The sequence below is a fragment of the Mustela putorius genome, unplaced genomic scaffold (genome assembly GCF_011764305.1).
Source record: "Mustela putorius furo isolate JIRA1106 unplaced genomic scaffold, ASM1176430v1.1 tig00003972_pilon_pilon_pilon, whole genome shotgun sequence".
NCBI lineage: Eukaryota > Metazoa > Chordata > Mammalia > Carnivora > Mustelidae > Mustela > Mustela putorius.
In genome coordinates this window covers 24837237-24854417 of record NW_025422115.1, presented here as the reverse complement: position 1 = coordinate 24854417, position 17181 = coordinate 24837237, and the positions used below count along the sequence as shown (strand labels likewise).

General features: G+C 57.4%; 1 protein-coding gene across 1 annotated transcript in view; it reads right to left on the bottom strand.

Annotated features, from left to right (window-relative positions):
• CDH4 (cadherin 4) overlaps positions 1-17181 on the bottom strand; it is a 508726-nt gene that overhangs the window by 132308 nt on the left and 359237 nt on the right. Inside the window, exon 3 of the mRNA XM_045070576.1 lies at positions 14064-14290. Coding sequence (XP_044926511.1) covers positions 14064-14290 — 227 coding nt within the window. The remainder of the gene's footprint in view (positions 1-14063; positions 14291-17181) is intronic.

The window sequence follows — 17181 nt, the reverse complement described above, 5'->3', positions numbered from 1 at the left end:
AGAGCACATTTCTAAGACCCCAAAGATGGGGATCACAGATGACAGATAGCCTGCTGCGCACACAAGCCACCCCACGCTGTCCCCGGGTCCTGGGCTGACCCGCCGAACGCTTCCTCACCCCCCAAATTCCCTCCACGTTCGGGGAAATGGCATGGGCTCAAACCCATCTGATTTGGTAAAAGAATTTATGGACAAAATTTCAAGTTTGTTTCCTGTGGGCTATGCCACGTGGGTGCCGCTCTGCCCATGTGCGAGGCTTCTTAACCGAGGGGTTCTGGGGGCCCGGGGGGGTCCCAATGCCTGCCCGGCCCCTCCCCGTCAGTGTGGGTCGCCTGGGCCGGTGCTGCCTATTTCTCTGACTGGCCTGCAGACCCCTGGTGCCCAGACGTGGCTTCTTCAGGGGCGGAGCCTGAGGCTGTGATCAGCTCCACAGACGACGAGGAAGGGACGGGTTCTAACTCCCTGGTTGTACCCCCTCTCCCGCCCCCCGGCTGGGCCGTGCTCCGCGTGGTCACTGCGGGGCCGAGGGGCAGGCACCCCAGCCTCCGGGGACGGGGAGAGCCGCACCCCGGGGGTGGAGGGCTCTGGGGGCCCTGGGGAGGACACAAGCCTCTTTTTTCCCACTTGCACAGAGAAAGCAACCCTTCCCTCTCACGACACTGCGCGGGCGCTGGGAAGGCAGCCGGCCTCGGCCGGGGTCCAGTGCGGGCTCTAGCGGCCCCGTGACTTCTACGCACAGTGTGCCCGCAGACCCACTGGTGCCCACAGACCCACTGGTGCCATATCACCTGCCCATCCTTGCACGGCCCTAACGTTTGGGTAGGTAAGTGGCCAGTCTGAGGAGGGAGGCCCGGTGTTCCGAGATCATGGATTGTACTGGGGTCTGTGGTCAGGGGTCCTGCAGGAGGTGACGTGCCACCCAACGCCCGTGATCGGACAGGGGTGGTGAGGGCTTATTCCCTGAACACGAGTGTCACCTGTGTCCCTCCTCTGTCCCTTCCTGTTCTCACTGTGTTCTTATTTCTTTGGGCTACGGGTGCTGCCGGAAAGGAAACAACGTGCCCCTCCCCCAATGTCAAACCTGCCACTGATTTCCGTGGAGCATAATCCGATCCCTAAAAACAAAAGTGTCCCTAAAGTCTGTCCTGATAGTTCATTCCTCTACCCGCTACCTCCCTTTCAATACACATTTGAAAAATAGTACATTTTGTTTGCCTGCAAGCTTGTATATTTGAATGTTTAACTAGGCTGTTATCTGCAGCCTTCTGGCTGGTTTCCATGGCAGCTGAGGACGGGCAGAGTAAAATGGTATTTAACAAACACGAAATAAAACAACGGAGAAACATCTCCGTTCTTCAGCAAATAGAACACGCGAGCCGTTCTAAACAAACATTTGCATGAGTTTGGATCTGAGAGGTGCTGAGTGGATTTTCCTGCGTCCACAATGCCGCTGAGCGGACGCAGGTGCGCCCGCCTGCACCCCGCCCCCTGCACTACGGTAGTTCTGACTTCCGATCTCTTCTAGGAAGAGGAGGTTTTGCAAATTCTCATGGAGCTCGTACAAAGGAAGGTTTCCTGAATGGCACGGCATCGCTACTCCCTCACGTCTGTATTCAGGAGGAAAGTCCTCGTCGCTCCCTCAAGCCTAGGGTGCTTGGAGGGGCGGAGGGGGGTGGCGTTGCTGGTCCTCGCTCACACCTGGGCAGGGGGAGACCCCGGCAGGTGCAGTGGCCGGCCCAGGTCGTGCGGCTGCAGCTGTGGGGCTGGGGCCTGAGCTCACTTGCCCCTCTCTGCCCTGTGGCTGGTCACGGTGACAGAGAGCATGGTCCCAACACCCTCTCCCACCTGGGGCCAAGCGGGCAGAGTGGAGTCCGGAAGCTGTGAGCAGCCCTGGGGAAGGAGTTCTGTTGTGGCCACTCAGGAACTTTTACCCGTCAGGCTCATATAGTTGGGAAGGCGTCACGCTGTTCCTACCGGCATCAAAACCACAGTTCTCTTGGTGAGGGCCCCAGAGCTCCCCGCTTGTCTGCCTTAGCCTTGTCCCCCCCTAACGGGAGGACGCGGGATGGCGCAGCACCTGGGCACAGAAGGGATGGGGTGCGCCCCGCAGGGCAGCTGTGTGTGCAGACAGCACACTTGCGGGCCAGCTCCCACGCACAGAAGGGCAGGATGGGGGACCCCACTACATCCAGACAGGCGTCTGCGTGCGTCCATGTGGCCAGCCAGGCGGCTCGGCCGCCCGGGCCTCCCTAGCTCGCCGAACACCTGTCCCCAGACCACAGCCTCAGCACCTGCCGACATCTGGGAAGAGACCATTCTCAGGGGTGTGGCCTCCTGTGCGTCTGTAGGGTGTCCCCGACCCCCACCCACTGGAAGCCAGACTCCCCCCCCCAACCCCCAGCCCCGGGTTGCGACAACACAGTGAATCCAGGCTTCTCTGTCTACCCGGTGGAGAGCTTGTTGGCGAGAACCAAGAAAATTGTGTTTGGTTGGAAACATTTTTAAATGAAATTACTCTTCATCTTACAGAAAAAAAAAAACACACAATTGCAGTTAAAAAAAAAAATTAAATTAAATTAGCGAGTTAAGCCAAACTGTGTTACTTTTTTCCGGAGTTGTTAGCAGCGGAACCGAATGAATCTTTCACATTGGTGTCAATTAGTGAGAAAAATGGTCAGTTTCATTGGCGTTGATGGCTCTGGAAGGCTTCGAAGAGGGCGTGATCAGGGTCTGCCTGAGAATTTTAACTCAACCAGACTGCAATCACGTTTCCTTCTGGAAGGCGGCCTCGCGGTCCACTCCTGCTGTCCACGGAGCACGTGGGGCCCCCAGGACAAGCTCTGGGCCACGCCAGCATCCTTGAGTTTGCTGGGCATTCTTCTCAAGGCAGGACATGCCCGCGACCACCTCACTGTGGTTTCCACAATCATCTTCAAGAATAAGAAGGATTTCATACCGAACGAAATCCCGTGGAGCCCAGGCCTTGCACAGAACCACAAACCTGTGTTGGTCTGGAAACCAGTTTGATTTTCACTCAAACACCTACAGGAGGGCAGCCGGGACGCCCCGTGCCTCCCGCTTCCCGAAGGCGGTCTCCACAAGGCCCCCACATGCTGGTCTGTGCATGCGCACACATGCGCCAGCCCCGACATGAGCTAAAGGCCCTGGGGGTGGGTGAGCAACGCACCCCCCCGGCTCACGCCCATCCGCTGGGCTCACAGCTCACGTGCACATATGCCTGTGCTGTCTCAGCTCACTGGACCCCGGGAGAAGTGTCCCCCAGGACTGGCCACCCTGCACCCCCGGCCCAGACTCAGAAGGGCTGAGACAGGATTTCGCCCGAGGACAGGAGAAGCCGCAGCCGGACGAGGCCTCTGTCTGGAATGCAGGCTCCTTCTCCGATTTTAGGCTTCGGTCCAGAGGTCACCTTCCTGATCCCTGGACACGGCAGCAGCCTCTGACCTCGGCTCAGGACCCCTCCCTAATTCCCAGTGGTGCCCCCGCATCATGAAACAGAGCCAGGTGTCTGGTGGGGATGTAGCAGCCCTCAGTGGTCACTCCCCCGGGGAATCAGGAGAGTGACTTGGGGCCTGTCGGACTCATGGGATCCCAGGTTTCTCAGAGGGTGCCCTGCCTGTCATGTCCACACTTGCGATCATGCTCCTGGAGACCAAACAGGACCCGTGCAGCCCGTCTCCCCGCTAACAGGCCCAGAACCTTCCTTGCCCGGCAGTGATGCTCTCTCGCATGTGACTTCCATGTCAGTCACCAGCAAGCCCCCCAGGGTTCTCCTTCGGCTCCGCGCCATCCGCAGGCCAGGGGCGCATCCCCTGGGACAGGCTGGGCAGGGTCAGGCGGCTTCTCCTGGGGCTCTGCAGGCAACCCTTCACCCCCGCTCTGCCGATGGAAGGGCTGACCCCAGCCCCCGAGCGTTCAGGGCCGTCTGCAGCCGGAAACGGCGTCTGAGTTTGACCTTCGTGCCGGGACCCTCCTGCTTACCCGGCCTGGAGAGGCTGAGTCGGGTGGACACGTCCGCCCCGGCCCAGGGCTGTTCTCCAAGACGAGGGACGAACAAAGAAGCCAAGATGACCTTCGACCGACTGGAACAATCCCTCGTGCCCTTCATGCCAACCAAGGGTTAAAAGCTGCTGCAGGTTTGAGTTTGGCTCATGTCTTGAGCTCCAGGAGGGAGGCGCTGGCGGGGGGACCCTTGACCTCAGCCTCTGGAAAGGGATCTCGCCCAGCAGTTTGTGGGGGTCTCTGAGGTGTCGGGCCGCCCGCCGTGTGCCTGGTCAGGCCCCGCATGGGGGCACGGAAAGCCGCGAGCACCGGGGTGTTAGCGCTTTATTAAAGCAGCCGCTGGCCCCTGACAGTGGACAGGAGCGTGATGCGTCTGCCCTGTCCTTTCTTTTGCGGGGCTGCTTCTCAGTGGCACTCCGGCCATCTGTGTCCTGGAAAAGGATAAAAGAATATCTTGCTGCGTTCTGAAGTCTCCAACCCTCCACCAGCACCTAATGACCTTCTGGGCGCTGTGTCCAAGGCGACGCCTCACGTGGAAAGGCTCCTGTGGCCGCCTTCAGTGAAAACCTCCGTGCGTCAGGGTTCGGGCTGGCACACCAGCCTCCTGTGCTCACACGGGGCCTTCCCTGCCTCGGCTGGCCTCCCCCACAGGCCTCTGCTTTCAGGGGGACAGGTGGATGGCAGGAGCTTGTCCTCAGCAGGCCCTCTCCAGTCCACTGTCTGGTGGCCAGGCTGGGAGTCCTTGTGATGGCAGTGACGAGTCCTGCCCACTCTCAGGATGGACGCGGACAGACCGTGGGGACGGCCGCCAGGCTGTGAGAAGGAGGGGGCACGGACCCTGGGGAGGGGGCAAGGCCGTGAGAAGAAGAGGGCACGGACCGTGGGGATGGGGGTCAGGCCGTGACAGGGAGGACGGACGGACATGGGGACGGGAGACAGGCTGTGAGCGGGAGGGGGACTGGGACACGGGGGGGGAGGCTGAGGGACTGCAGCCCTGAAGCTAGGGGCCTTGGCCAGACTTGTCCTCACTGTGCTGGGGACCCAAGCAACTGTATGACCAGGACCTGAGGGCCTCTGGAGCCCTGGGTTGTGGGGGGGCGACACGGGTTCTATCCGACTCCCTCAGCAGGCAGGCGAGGCTACAGGCCTGGTCAGAGCATGTCGTGGGGCCAATGAGCCAAAGCCCCACAGCCTGGGCAGCGTCGCCAGCAGACATTTCTTATCCCTGTCCTGGAGGCCAGAAGTCTGAGGTCAAGGTGTGGGCAGGTCAGTTCCCGCCACGGGCCGCGGGGGGACAGTCTGCCCCAGGCCCCTCTCCTGAACTCCGGTGGCTCGCCGGACATGCCCGCCTCCCCTGCTCTCTGCCCTCCCCTTCACGGTGCTGTGTCCACGCGCGTCTGTGCGCAGAATTGTCCGCATCCATGCGCACGCCTGCTCGAGGGACCGCACCTTAATGAATAGGTCCACCGAGCCCTCGTGATAAGCTCAGTCCTGCTCCGAGCGATGGCAGGTCAGGGCCCAACACGGGCTTCTCCGGGGGACGCCCTCAGCCCGTCGGATTGCAGAGCCCGAACCGTGCGGGGAGCCTGGGGCGGCGGCCACCGGGCACAGGGTGTCTCTCATACACACTGACGCGCGCGTTACTAGCCGGGACTCGTCCCTGGAACAGCAGTCTCTACACCCACAGGCCCCACTGCCACTTGCCCGTGTGAGCGCAGCTGGTCGGCCGGCGGCCGAGCGCACGGCTTCATCCGCAGTGTTTTCTGTGAGGCCAGAACACGGCTCCGAGTCCCCGGGGGCGATCCAGCACTCCGGTGGGAAATGTGTGACCTAATTTGCATTTTCTAATTGAATTGCTATCAGCTTTCCTGCAAGACTGCACACAAAAAAGTTATTCCAGATTTGAGCACGGCTGGTATTACCCGCAGAAAGGCCGCCTTTGAATCGTTGCTAAGAGAGGAAACGGAAGGAGAAAACTTGCCAGATTTTTATGGTTCATCTCACTGGGGAGCTGTCAGTTTTGTCCGGCTCCACCAGTCGCCAAAAGCCCGAGCGGGGAGGCTGCACTCGGAGGAACCCGTGTGCAGGGGTTCACGGAACCGGGAAATTAGGGGGTCCCTGCGCTGGTCCTTGGGGATTTGCTTCAAAGCTCCTTTTGGCAAAGAGCCTCCTGGGACTTTCCAGGACTCTGCTCCCTTGGAGAAGGGGCTTTGTGTGTCTAGGACCTTCTGCCAGCGGCACCCCTGCTTGCTGTGTCCCCGTCTGAACTCCCCACCCTCTCCAAACTCAGCCAGGAAGCCCTTGGCACGCATTAAAAAAAGTTCTGCTTAGAACTAAACTGAACCTAGTTTAGGCGGGGGCTGGGGTGGGCTGGGGTCACTTCACCTGTTTTCTTTAAGGACACCCCATCGGTCCTGCATCATGGTCTACAAAGACAGTCGTTCCTCCATTGCCCTGGGTAGGGCTCTGCAAACTTTTTGTTAAGGGATCAGATAGTTCAGGAGTTTAGGCATCGCAGGCCGAGAAGTGAAAGCGACGACATTACTATCGCTATTACACGACCCTTCAAAGTAACAGAGACCGTTCGAAGCTCACAGGCCGTCAAAAGGCAGCGGGCAGGTCAGATCCGGCTGCGGGCTCCACCGCGCTGCCTCTGGCCCCAGAGTGCTGGTCTTACACAAACCAAGGGTCCGCAGCATGTTTATGTGAAGTGGGTGAATTCCGCCGTATAAAAAATCATACCTCTGTAAAGATGATTTTTTAAAAGAACGTTAAGTATTTTTTTTTAAGCTTGCCATTCTGCTGCATTTGTCTGATAACTTTGCTCCTAAAGCACCCCATTAAAAAAATATTTTATTTATATATTTGACACAGAGAGAGAGCACAAGCAGGGCAGAGGGAGAGGGAGAAGGAGAAGCAGACTCCTGGCTGAGCAGGAAGCCGGATGTGGGACTCGATCCCAGGATCCTGGGATCATGACCTGAGCTGAAGGCAGAGGCTTAATGACTGAGCCACCCAGGCTCCCAAATCACCCCATTTTAATTACCGTAGTTCAGTGGATCTCACACGGGGACGGTTCGGTCCCCGGGAGCCTTTTGCAAAGACTGGAGTGAGCTTTGGTGGCAGTGAGGGTGGTGGGCGTGGGGGCCGGGGATCCTGTGGCACCTCCTACGGGGTGCAGGACAGCGTGCCCCACCCCGGAGAATGATCCAGACTGAACTCCAGCAGTGCCGAGAGGTCAAGAAACGGCTTTGGTTTGCACGTAGACCTCACCACGTCCCCAATACGGCTCCTCCCATCTCCGTGCTGTTCTGGGCTATTCCTGGTCCTCTGCATCTTCATTTAAAAGGTTAAAGTCATCCAGGGGCGCCAGCTGGATGGCTCAGCTCGGGAAGCCTCTGCCTTCAGCCCAGGTCAGGATCTCAGGGTCCCGGGATCGAGTCCCACATGGGGACCCTGCTCAGCGCTGCGTCTGCACAAGATTCTCCCTTTCCCTCTGCCCCATCCCCCTGCTGTCTCTCTCTCTCTCTCTCTTTCTCAAATAAATAAATCTTGAAAAAAAATGTGAAGTCCTCCGTCTGCCCTTCTACCAACAAGCAAGCACACAAGACACGCCGTGATTTTTGTTGGTTTGTTGTTGAGTCTACGGGGGAGCAGATGTGACGGGCTCCAAGCCTCTGAGTTACAAGCAGACGCGCTTGGGTCTTCAAGGTCTTTGGTTGTTCTCAGTGACAGGGAAGTGTCCCGCGAAGGTTTTGTTAGGTTCACTCCTGGTTATGGGATCACCTTCAACGCTGCTGTCGTCGGCACTCGGCTCAGATGTCATTTGGTAACTACTTACTCCTGGTGCGCGGAGGTGTAATGCTTTCACACCCAGCCCTCTCGCTAACGAACCTCACTCAGCCAGCCCAGCTTCTCTGCGGCTCATTTCAGATTTTCTACATCTGTAATCCTGCAAGCGATACTAATGCCGGTTCGTCGTGGGCTCGAGGCTCGGGCATGGGAGGCGAGGATGTCCTCATGCTATTTCAGACGTCACGGAGGCCTCCTATTCCCCGGGCTTCTGGCTGTGTGCCGTGTGCCCTGGACGAGGTTCGGGACGGCCCCTTCTCTTCCCAGCTTGCTGGGTATTTTTTCCTGAATGGAAGTTACCTTCCGTGTTAACAACGGACGTTCAGATGGTCGTGGGATATCCGTCCTTTATTCTGTGCTGAAGTACACGTACCCATTTTCCGGTGCTGAAGCCATCTCTGGCTCTGGGAACAGACCCCGGCAGCTTGGCTGGTCCCCTGCAAACACGGGTGCACTTGAGCTCGTTACTGTTTTGCTCACGTGTTGTTTTTATCTGTTTACGAGTGGCGTGGCGCGCAGCCACCCGCTGTCCTCCTGCCCCTTCAGGGCTCTCGCTGGTTTGGACAAGGCACATGTTCGGGGTCTCTGGCCGAGTCTGGGCACCCCTTTGGTCCCCTGCATGTGGGCGTGGCCTTGGGACACGGGTTTGAGTTTAAATTTGTCTGTCATAACAACTAGTTCAGATTTTCTTGTCTTGTTAGACTCGACAAGTTGAGGACATTTCCGGAATGTTATTTTTCCAGGGATGTTCCCCTGTACATCGGCGTAAGAGGTACGTGACCCACGGAGCCACGTGTGAGATGGGTCACGACGCCGTTTCCACGGGGGGTGAGGATTACTGGCGGCTTCCCTTCTCGGTCCGATCCGCTCGGGAGTTTACGGAGTCAGCTCTGGTCTGTGAATTCTACCGTTTTGATCCCATTACCCTCTCCTCTGGGTTTTCCCGTTTCCTCTTTCTACTTGGTTGCACTTCATTTCTTTTCCTAATTTCTTGGATGAACGTGGCCAGTTTCCACCTCCCTTCCGTTCTTAGGCATCTGGAAGGCTGCGCAGTCCGGCCGGCCCAGACCTCGGCTCCTCCCGCCGGTGTCAGTGCTCAGTCTGGGTTACTCTGGACCCTGCACGTGGCTCCTTCCTACCCGAGGGCCCGTCGGAAGGCTCTTCACTCGGCGTCCAAATCTACGGGGACTTTTTGGTCGCCTTCCCTGTGACGGATCCCCAGCTTCCTCGCTCGGATTCTAGCCCCGTGGTTGGAGGTTCAGCCTCCGGTCGGGCCCGCTTCACGCAGGCTCTGAGCGTCCTTGAAAATGACGCGGACGCAGCCGTGGTGGGGTCTGGCTTTCACACGGGAGGCCCGGACTTACTCAATCTGCGGGTCTGGTCTTCCTTTCCTGTGGCTACTCCGTCTGCTTCCGAGTACTCAGAGGTGCACGCCAAGTTTTACGATCGAATGTTTGCTTCTTTCTCCTTTCGGTCCCGCCGGCTTGGCTTTCGTCTGTGAAGCACCCAGTGCAGGACTCGTGCGGCCACCGCGCGTCCGAGCGCCCGGCGCCCTTCCGGTGAGAGGTGCGTGGTGTCCCCCCTGCAGGTTCCTGCTTTCCCTTTTTCTCCATCCTTGCCCTTTTCCGATCTGTCTTCCGTGACCTGTATAGAGGCGGGGTTTGTCTTTGATCTGTCAACGTGTTTCCTTTTAATTACAGAAGCTCCTCTTTCCCATTTATTGGCACTGATCTATACTTGCAAATCCAACTGCTTCCTCAGGCAGAAACACGGGGCTCCTCTGTCCTTCCATTGTTTGGATTGTAAGGTTTAGTACTCTGCTTCCCATCCATTATGTGAGAACCTGAACCATCTTATGACTTCTTCTTTTTTAGGAAGGTCTACTTTGTTGGGCTCCCTACTAACGGGGAGCCTGCTTCTCCCTCACCCTTTGCCCGCCCCGTTCATGCCCTCTCTCTCGCTTACTCTATCGCAAAGAAACCAATAAAATCTAAAAAAAAAAAAAGACTACTTGCTTGAAAATTCACATTGTTAACAGAGGAAAAGAACAGATTATTATTATTTAAGGCACTTTTAAAAAATATTGCCTAAATTTGCAGACTCGAAGAGGTGAAAACCTTTGCGCGGCAAGTGCACCCAGGAGGCGGGAGGGTCGGGCTCTCCTTTGCCTGGATCTGGCTGTTATTAAGCGACCCAGCGAGAGCAGAACGCGTCCTGTGCAATCATGTTAGAGTCCTGTGAGAACCCCACGGGAACATGAAGATCTGTTATCATGACAGGTTTTTTACCCCTTGTGTGCAAGGTCAGACACTACAGAGACTTTAGGTCCCTCCTCAAGTTCAGATTTACTTCTGACCTGCAGGGCTGCCTCCCTTGACCAGGACTCTATGTTCATCTTTTTTTTTTTTTTTTTTTTTTTAAGATTTAATTTATTTATTTGAGAGAGAATGAGTGAGAGAGAGCATGAGCGAGGAGAAGGTCAGAGAGAGAAGCAGACGCCCCATCGAGCTGGGAGCCCGAAGCAGGACTCAATCCCAGGATTCCAGGATCATGACCTGAGCCAAAGGCAGTCGTCTGACCAACTGAGCCACCCAGGCGTCCACTCTATGTTCATCTTTAAGTGATGTGTCCATCACCGTGACCTTGTAGTCATTCTCCAGGACCTTGGAATGGGGGTCTTTGTCTTATCCGAGTTGCATATTAATTTGATTTCCATCATCTTCCAGGATGGTGTGAGCAGCCTGGGCCCTCGGACTCCATGCCTGCTTTCCTGCCCATGGAGCGTGTCCCCTGCCGTGCTCACGGCTATCTGCATCTACTTAATCTTTTCATGGCTTTTCCTCCTGGACTTTTATCACCAAGCACCCTGCTTCCGCCTGATGAACACGACCTGTGGCAGAATCTCTCAGGGTGCTTCCTGAAGGGGACTTCTACTGGGTAACAGAATCCTGTGTCTGTTACCACACGCCACCTTCTGGCACCCATTGTCCCCACGAGAAGCCAGTTCCCATGTCACCATTGTGCCTTCCCTGGAGCTGGCTTCTGTTTGCTTTCAGGGACTTCGGTTTTAGACATTTTACCATAAAACACCTGTCATGGATTGAATGTGTGTGTTCCCGAATTCCTATGCTCCAAGTGGATCCTCAGATCCTGTGGCCTTGGAGGTGATTAGGATCAGAGGAGGTCATGTGGGTGGAGCTCCTGAAATGGGAATGGTTCCATCGGTGACTTTCTTCTGTCCCCCTGCTGTCAGGGGAGGATACAAGTCAGCCAAGACAACAGTCGGCAGGAGACCCACCTGGGGACTTGACCACACTGCCATTCTGATCACAGAGCTCCAGCCTCCAGAACCATGAGGAACACGTGTCTGTTGTCCACAAGCTGCCCAGCCTATGGTGTGTCCTTCCAGCAGCCTGAATGGACAAAGACCGTGCCCGAGTGCTGTTTTCTTCCTATTAGCTTGTGTAGAGTTCGTGGGGCATGTTGGAGAGAGAAGCCTGGATATCTGCTGCCATTATCTTTTCAAATGTTACCTCTGCTCCATTTTCTCCCCGCTCCACCCCATATTCCAAACACGCATGTGCTGGGACTTCTTGCAACTTCTCCAGCACCTTTACTCTTCCTTCTGTGTTTTCCTTCTCTTTAACTCCTTGTGATTGAGCCTGAATGTTTCCTCTGACAATTTCTGCTTTGCTAAATCTCTCTTCAACTGCGTCTAATCTGTAGATGTATCTATCCAGTGAACTTTTTCTTTTGTTTGTTATATTTTTCAACCTAAATTGCCCAATTCTTTTTTATTCTTCTAATGCTTTCTCAAAATCTTGTTTTAGATGTGCTTAAACACAGTAAGCTTAGATCTTATAATATCTACGTCTGATAACTCTGTCACCTGGAGTCACTGCGGGTCTTGTCCCTTCCCCACTGAGTGCCCAGTCATTTTCAGCTGAGTGCTGGACATTGTGTATAAGAGAAGATGGGTGTAACCCGAGGCCCAGTAAGATACCTTCCACCAGAGAAGATTTACATTTGATTCTGATAGGTGGTTAGGGATATCAGCAATATGGCATCACCTTAATCTATTTATAGACAGTGATGTTATTCGAAGCTTGGCATTGGTCTCTATAAGGACAATTCAACTACGTGACTTAGCGTTTCACACACACCTTCCTTCCTGCCCCCAGAAACCACCCTGGGGAGGGTCCAGTGGCTGTGATGGGCACAGGACTCTGAGGGTTGGGACCATACTGACCACAGCAGTAAGAACCGCGTCCTCGTGGCAGGGCTCTTGCGAGTCTGCAATGCGTAGGACACATCATCTCATACAATACTTGTGACAACTATTGTTATCCCATTTTCCAGATCAGTAAATCCGAGTGGCCATGTGACTTGTCCCAGAGCATCATCCTGTAGATTGGAGGATACTTGGCTACAAAGTGCAACCAGGCTCCTTTACGAAGCCGGGCTCAGCCATACCTAGAATGCTAGTCTCACTCCTTTCTAGAACACCAATTCTCCCTTGCAGCAAAGGGGCTGCGGTCACATGGCTCAGCATACCCATCTGTAAAGTGGGGGCAGTGACAGGAGTCACTTGAGGATCAGAGGAGTGGATGCCTCTTAGGAGGGGCCCAGGTACCATTCGAAAATGTTAGGACAAGGAAATTTGGGTTTGGAAGTAAGAAGAAACAAGGGCCCATCAGGTGACCTTAGATAGAGCAGGGCTGGTTGAGTGGGCTGTAGAGACGCTGCCCACCTCTCATAGACACAGGGGTGTGGCACCACAGCACCAGGCCGCTGGACTCATGAGATGGCCTGAGCCTGGGACATGGACTCTCTGTCTCCCCTTCTGACCCTTGGGTGCGGATGGGCCAGCCCTGCGTGGGCTGGAGGGCCCTTGACTGAGGACTGTCTAACTGCAGTCACCTTCAAAGAGGGTCAGGGGAGAAACTGAGTCAGAAACCGCATCATTAACACGCCTAATGAGAGGTGTCGTGATGCTTCAATTAGTGCCTTTTATCTGAGGCCTCCACGGCTTTCAGGACCTCTGTCCTCTGCTCACAGGCTCCTGGCTTCCGCATCGCAGTCGGGGGATGAGCGTTGACACAGCCGGCACTGGCTGTCGGCCCCTGGCCCTGCGCCTGGAGGACCCCCACCCCTGCCACGGGCCGCATCCAGGGGCTGCCCCCCGGCCCGCCTGGACAGCTGCCTTCTCACGGGCACGGGGCTGCTCATCACCCCTCACGAAAGAATGGAAACCGTGACCGTCTGTCTTAAGGTCTTCAGCATCCACACGGGGAGGCCTGTAACTGGTTTCGAGGCGAAGCCCAGATCAACATACCATGAGGGCACCTGATGTCCTTCCCCGGCGGATCAGCTCATCACCAGCGGGCAAAGCTACCCACCAGAGTCACGGTTTTCTCTTATCTAACGTAAACCGCCTCTACTTGGTTTATAAACAAGATGAAACAAAACACAGGCCACTGTTTTCCCAAAGTGGGTTCCTCGGCACGCCTGCCTTACAAGATGTTCCATGAAGAGGGTTCCCTGACCAGCAGGCTTGGGAAACTTGCAGGCTGCCCCCCCCCCCCCACCGCCCCTGGCAGCTCCCAGAGCACATTAATTACGTGAGGCTCTGGGTAAATCCACAGAAAGGAATCTGATCGACTTGCTTTAACCCTCTGCTTCCCAGGGCTAGTTTCCGAGGGGATGCCGGGGATGCTGTCGGGAACGGGGCTTCGAGAGGCGTGTTCTCGGTTGCAGACGCACGGCACACGCATCACGGTAATTCTGATGGCCCCCGGGGCCCCCCGGTACCCGAAAGGGTTTCAACACTTTGGCTGATCCCAGGCACTGAACAGCTGGGGCCTGTCGTAAGGGCCACCCCGGCTGGTGCTTCCTGCTCACCTGCCAGCCCCAGGCCCGAGGCCCAAGCTGCAGGCAGGAGAGACCCCAGAATTTCAGGCGCCCAGTGAGGAACGGGAGGGAACAAGTAAGACCGTCCGGAGGGCAAGCGCCGTGCATTCCCGCGGGCATGGGGCCCCTGTGCCCGACCTTGTGGCAGACGTCCCTCAGGAAGGGGGCAGGGCAGAGGGTCCCCTGGGGCTGGCACAGCCCGCTGAGATGTCCCACTCCTGGGGAGCCTCTGCGGAGGGAGGGAGGATGCTCCCCAAGCTCCGCGTGAAGTCGCGTCTTACCTTGTGCGTGGAGCGGGCAGACGAGGGCTGGGCCACCAGCAGGCGCACCACGGCGTCCCATCGCTCTGCCGTCTGGTGGTCCCACGCGGTCACGGTGAACGCCACCTGCTCGGAGGGGATCCACAGCTCCCGGGTGGCAAAGACCGTCCCGTCCGCCTTGACTTGGAAGTCCGTGCTGTTGGTCTCATACTGTGTCCCTCTGGTCCCCAAACAGCGGCTGAACGCGACTGCAAGTGAGAAGAGAGACGGGGTCAGGACCGGGCGGCGAGCGGAGGGGACACGGGTGCTAGCGTCCTTGCCGTTCAGCCATAGGTCCTTGGTCTCCCAAGGAGCGACGCGGGGAAAATAACAAGTAACCGATTTTTTGACCTTCAGGTATTGGGTTTCATCTCTCTTGCTCGGGGAATTAGCTGTCGGCCGTCGCAGGACGTAAAACCGCCAAGGGTGCGCCCTTCTCCATTCTAGCTGGCAGCCGGCTGTGCTTCGCCCGTATCCCCAAGTCTGTGAGGGGCCCGGCGGGTCTGCCTGCGTGAGAACGGCCCCCCCCAGCCGCCCTCCCAGCCCCTGCAAACCCTGAGCCGCCCGCTCGCTCGCTGGCCCCCCACAGATGTGTGTTTCCACCCCGAGAAGGAGCCGGGAGTGTGGTGTTCTGACTGGGGCGCCAATCTGCTGTGCCCTTGGTGCTTCTTATCACCCAGAGACCCAACCTGACCCCTGCAGACTGGGTCGGGGCAGGTGGGGCAGGACCTGGGGGCAGTCGGGGGCTTTAGGACCTGGACGCGGGGCAGTGGGGACCGTGGGCTTCCCGATACCCCGGCGCACAGCTTTGCCCCCCACGAAGGAATTAGGCACCGCATCAATGGGCCCCGCTGAGGACTCTGTCGAACCAGGGTGCCGGGAAGGAGCCCTCGGAAGCCGCGCGTTGACCGGGGCCGCATCAGTGCGTTTCCTACCCAAGTGTGTGTGCAGCTGTCGCCAATGCCGCGCTAAAAGGGGGGCTCCAGCAGCCGGTGTCCCATTCCCTGATAGAAACGGCGGATGAAGTTACCTGGTATTTATAGAAGGGCGGGTCTCTCGGCAGTTACAGTGGGAGGATTGCTTTTTAAAGCAACGTCACTGTCACAGCTTCCATGACTTAATTACTATTTATTCCAGAAACTAAAAAAAGCACGTCGATGTTACATCTGATAAAGTGTTTCTCCCCTGTGCTCACCCTTCGTTGTTGTCTTGAGATAATAAATGAGGCCTGTGGGCCTGGATCTCACCTACGTCACGCCCACGTCTCCCGCTGCCAGCACCTCCCACTCCTGGGCTTGCTGTAAAAATGTTTCCAAGCCTGAGGACGCCAGGCGCCTCTGCCCCGTCCAGCCCGAGAGGACAGGAGCACGGACCGCTGGGCTCACTCACGGTCCTGGCCCTCGGATGCCGAGGGCACCTGGGGCTTGGGCGGGTCGCGGCTCCAGGAAAGCAGCCCCGCATGAGGGAATAACTGCATTTCCCTTCAAGTGACTAGAAAATCCCACACCACTCTCCCACCACCACAGGCCCCGACAGCAAATTAAAATCAGCAACGCGCTGAGCGGATCAGTCATTCCCGACGCCCAACCGTCACGGACAGAGATAAGCACGATGGTTCCACGAATGTCGGGAGATGAGCCCCACGTACATAAACAAGCTCCTTGTTGTCTACGTGTGAATTTCTAGGAGCGCGAACGGCCTCGGGCAGCGGCGGGAGGACTTAGACGTCGACACCGCCGAATTTAAACCGAAGTCACAGGGTTTGGGTGACGTCTAGGGAAGCAAAGATGTGGCCCCAGTGGGAAATCCGGAGCCCTGTCTGCCGGCAACCTGGAGCCGACGCACGTCCCCGGAGGTGGGGGAGACCCTCAAGGAGGCGAAGATGGCGCCATGGAAAGCGCGGGGACGTGTAGCCGCCGCAGTCAGGCCCGCGGGATAAAACCGGTGCTTCCCCACACGCGTGTCCACAAGATCTTCGTGGACTTTAAAGGTCGACGTCTTTCCAGCCCGTCTGTCAGGGACCGGCCAGTCTCGCCAGAGCAGGGCTGCGGGTCGGGGGGAGGTCGCCTCTTCCCCTGGGGGCCGTTTTGGGCACGTGGAAGAGCATGGCCGTAGCCGCTGGTCACCTGGCTCGCTCCCTGGGAGGGGCCGCCCGGATAACACGGTGCTCGCGTGGGAACAAGTGCAGACGGGCACTGGGCCCTGCCGCCTGGACGCCTGCCACCCCACCACATAGGCCTAGCACCACATGGGGCCTCTGCCTGCTGATCTCAGAGTTCTGGAAAGCCAGCTCCTCGTGGCCCAGAGTACCGACTTGTTCTGTCCACCTTTAGGGCCACAGTGCCACCGCCGGGCACCGCGTGCCTTCCAGCCCCTGTGTAGACCAGGCCAAGCCCAGGTTGGAGCATGGCCGCCACCCTGTATGGGTTTTTAGACTGACTCGGGACAAGACTCGGGGCACTCATGCTTTGGAACCACGGTCTGTGTGACGGCAGGTGTGGTCAGGACTCTGTGGGTTTCTAGCAGGGTCAGCCCTGCTCACTGGGAAGCAGCCGGACCCGGGCTGCAGCAGCCGCGCTCACTGGCCCTCGCAGGGCCCCACCACGTTCTGTCTGGAATTCTCTTTTTCTGTGTCTTGCCCGTGTCCACTGGGACTGCCAAGAGTGTGAGGACAGGGCCGCTGTCCTGGCCTCCCGCCGCGTCCCTGGGGCGGAGAAGACGCATCTGGTCCAGCTGAATGTAAGGGGTCCCCGCGGGCAAGAGCTCCCCACGCCGCTGCTGCGTCAGCACCCCAGGCCGCGAGGGTGAGCCTCCCAACGTTAACACGTTCTGTCAATAGTCCCTCGATGTATTTGTTTTTGATCTCATTTCTCCATTAGTCTTCAGAAAAAAATTAAAGTCCCATGAGGTTCTGGAAGAAACGTTTCCCTCAGTGTTTCAGAGCAAACCGGCAGACGCGGAGACGCTCCAGCTCTGATTAAAGTCCGGTCGTGCGTCCATCCTGCTTCCGCCGCGGGCTCTCCGGGAACGGGCGCCGGCGCTCTGCTGCGCACAGCTGGCCGGCGGCGGCCCTGTTCTGCAGAAGAGGAAACTGAGTCCC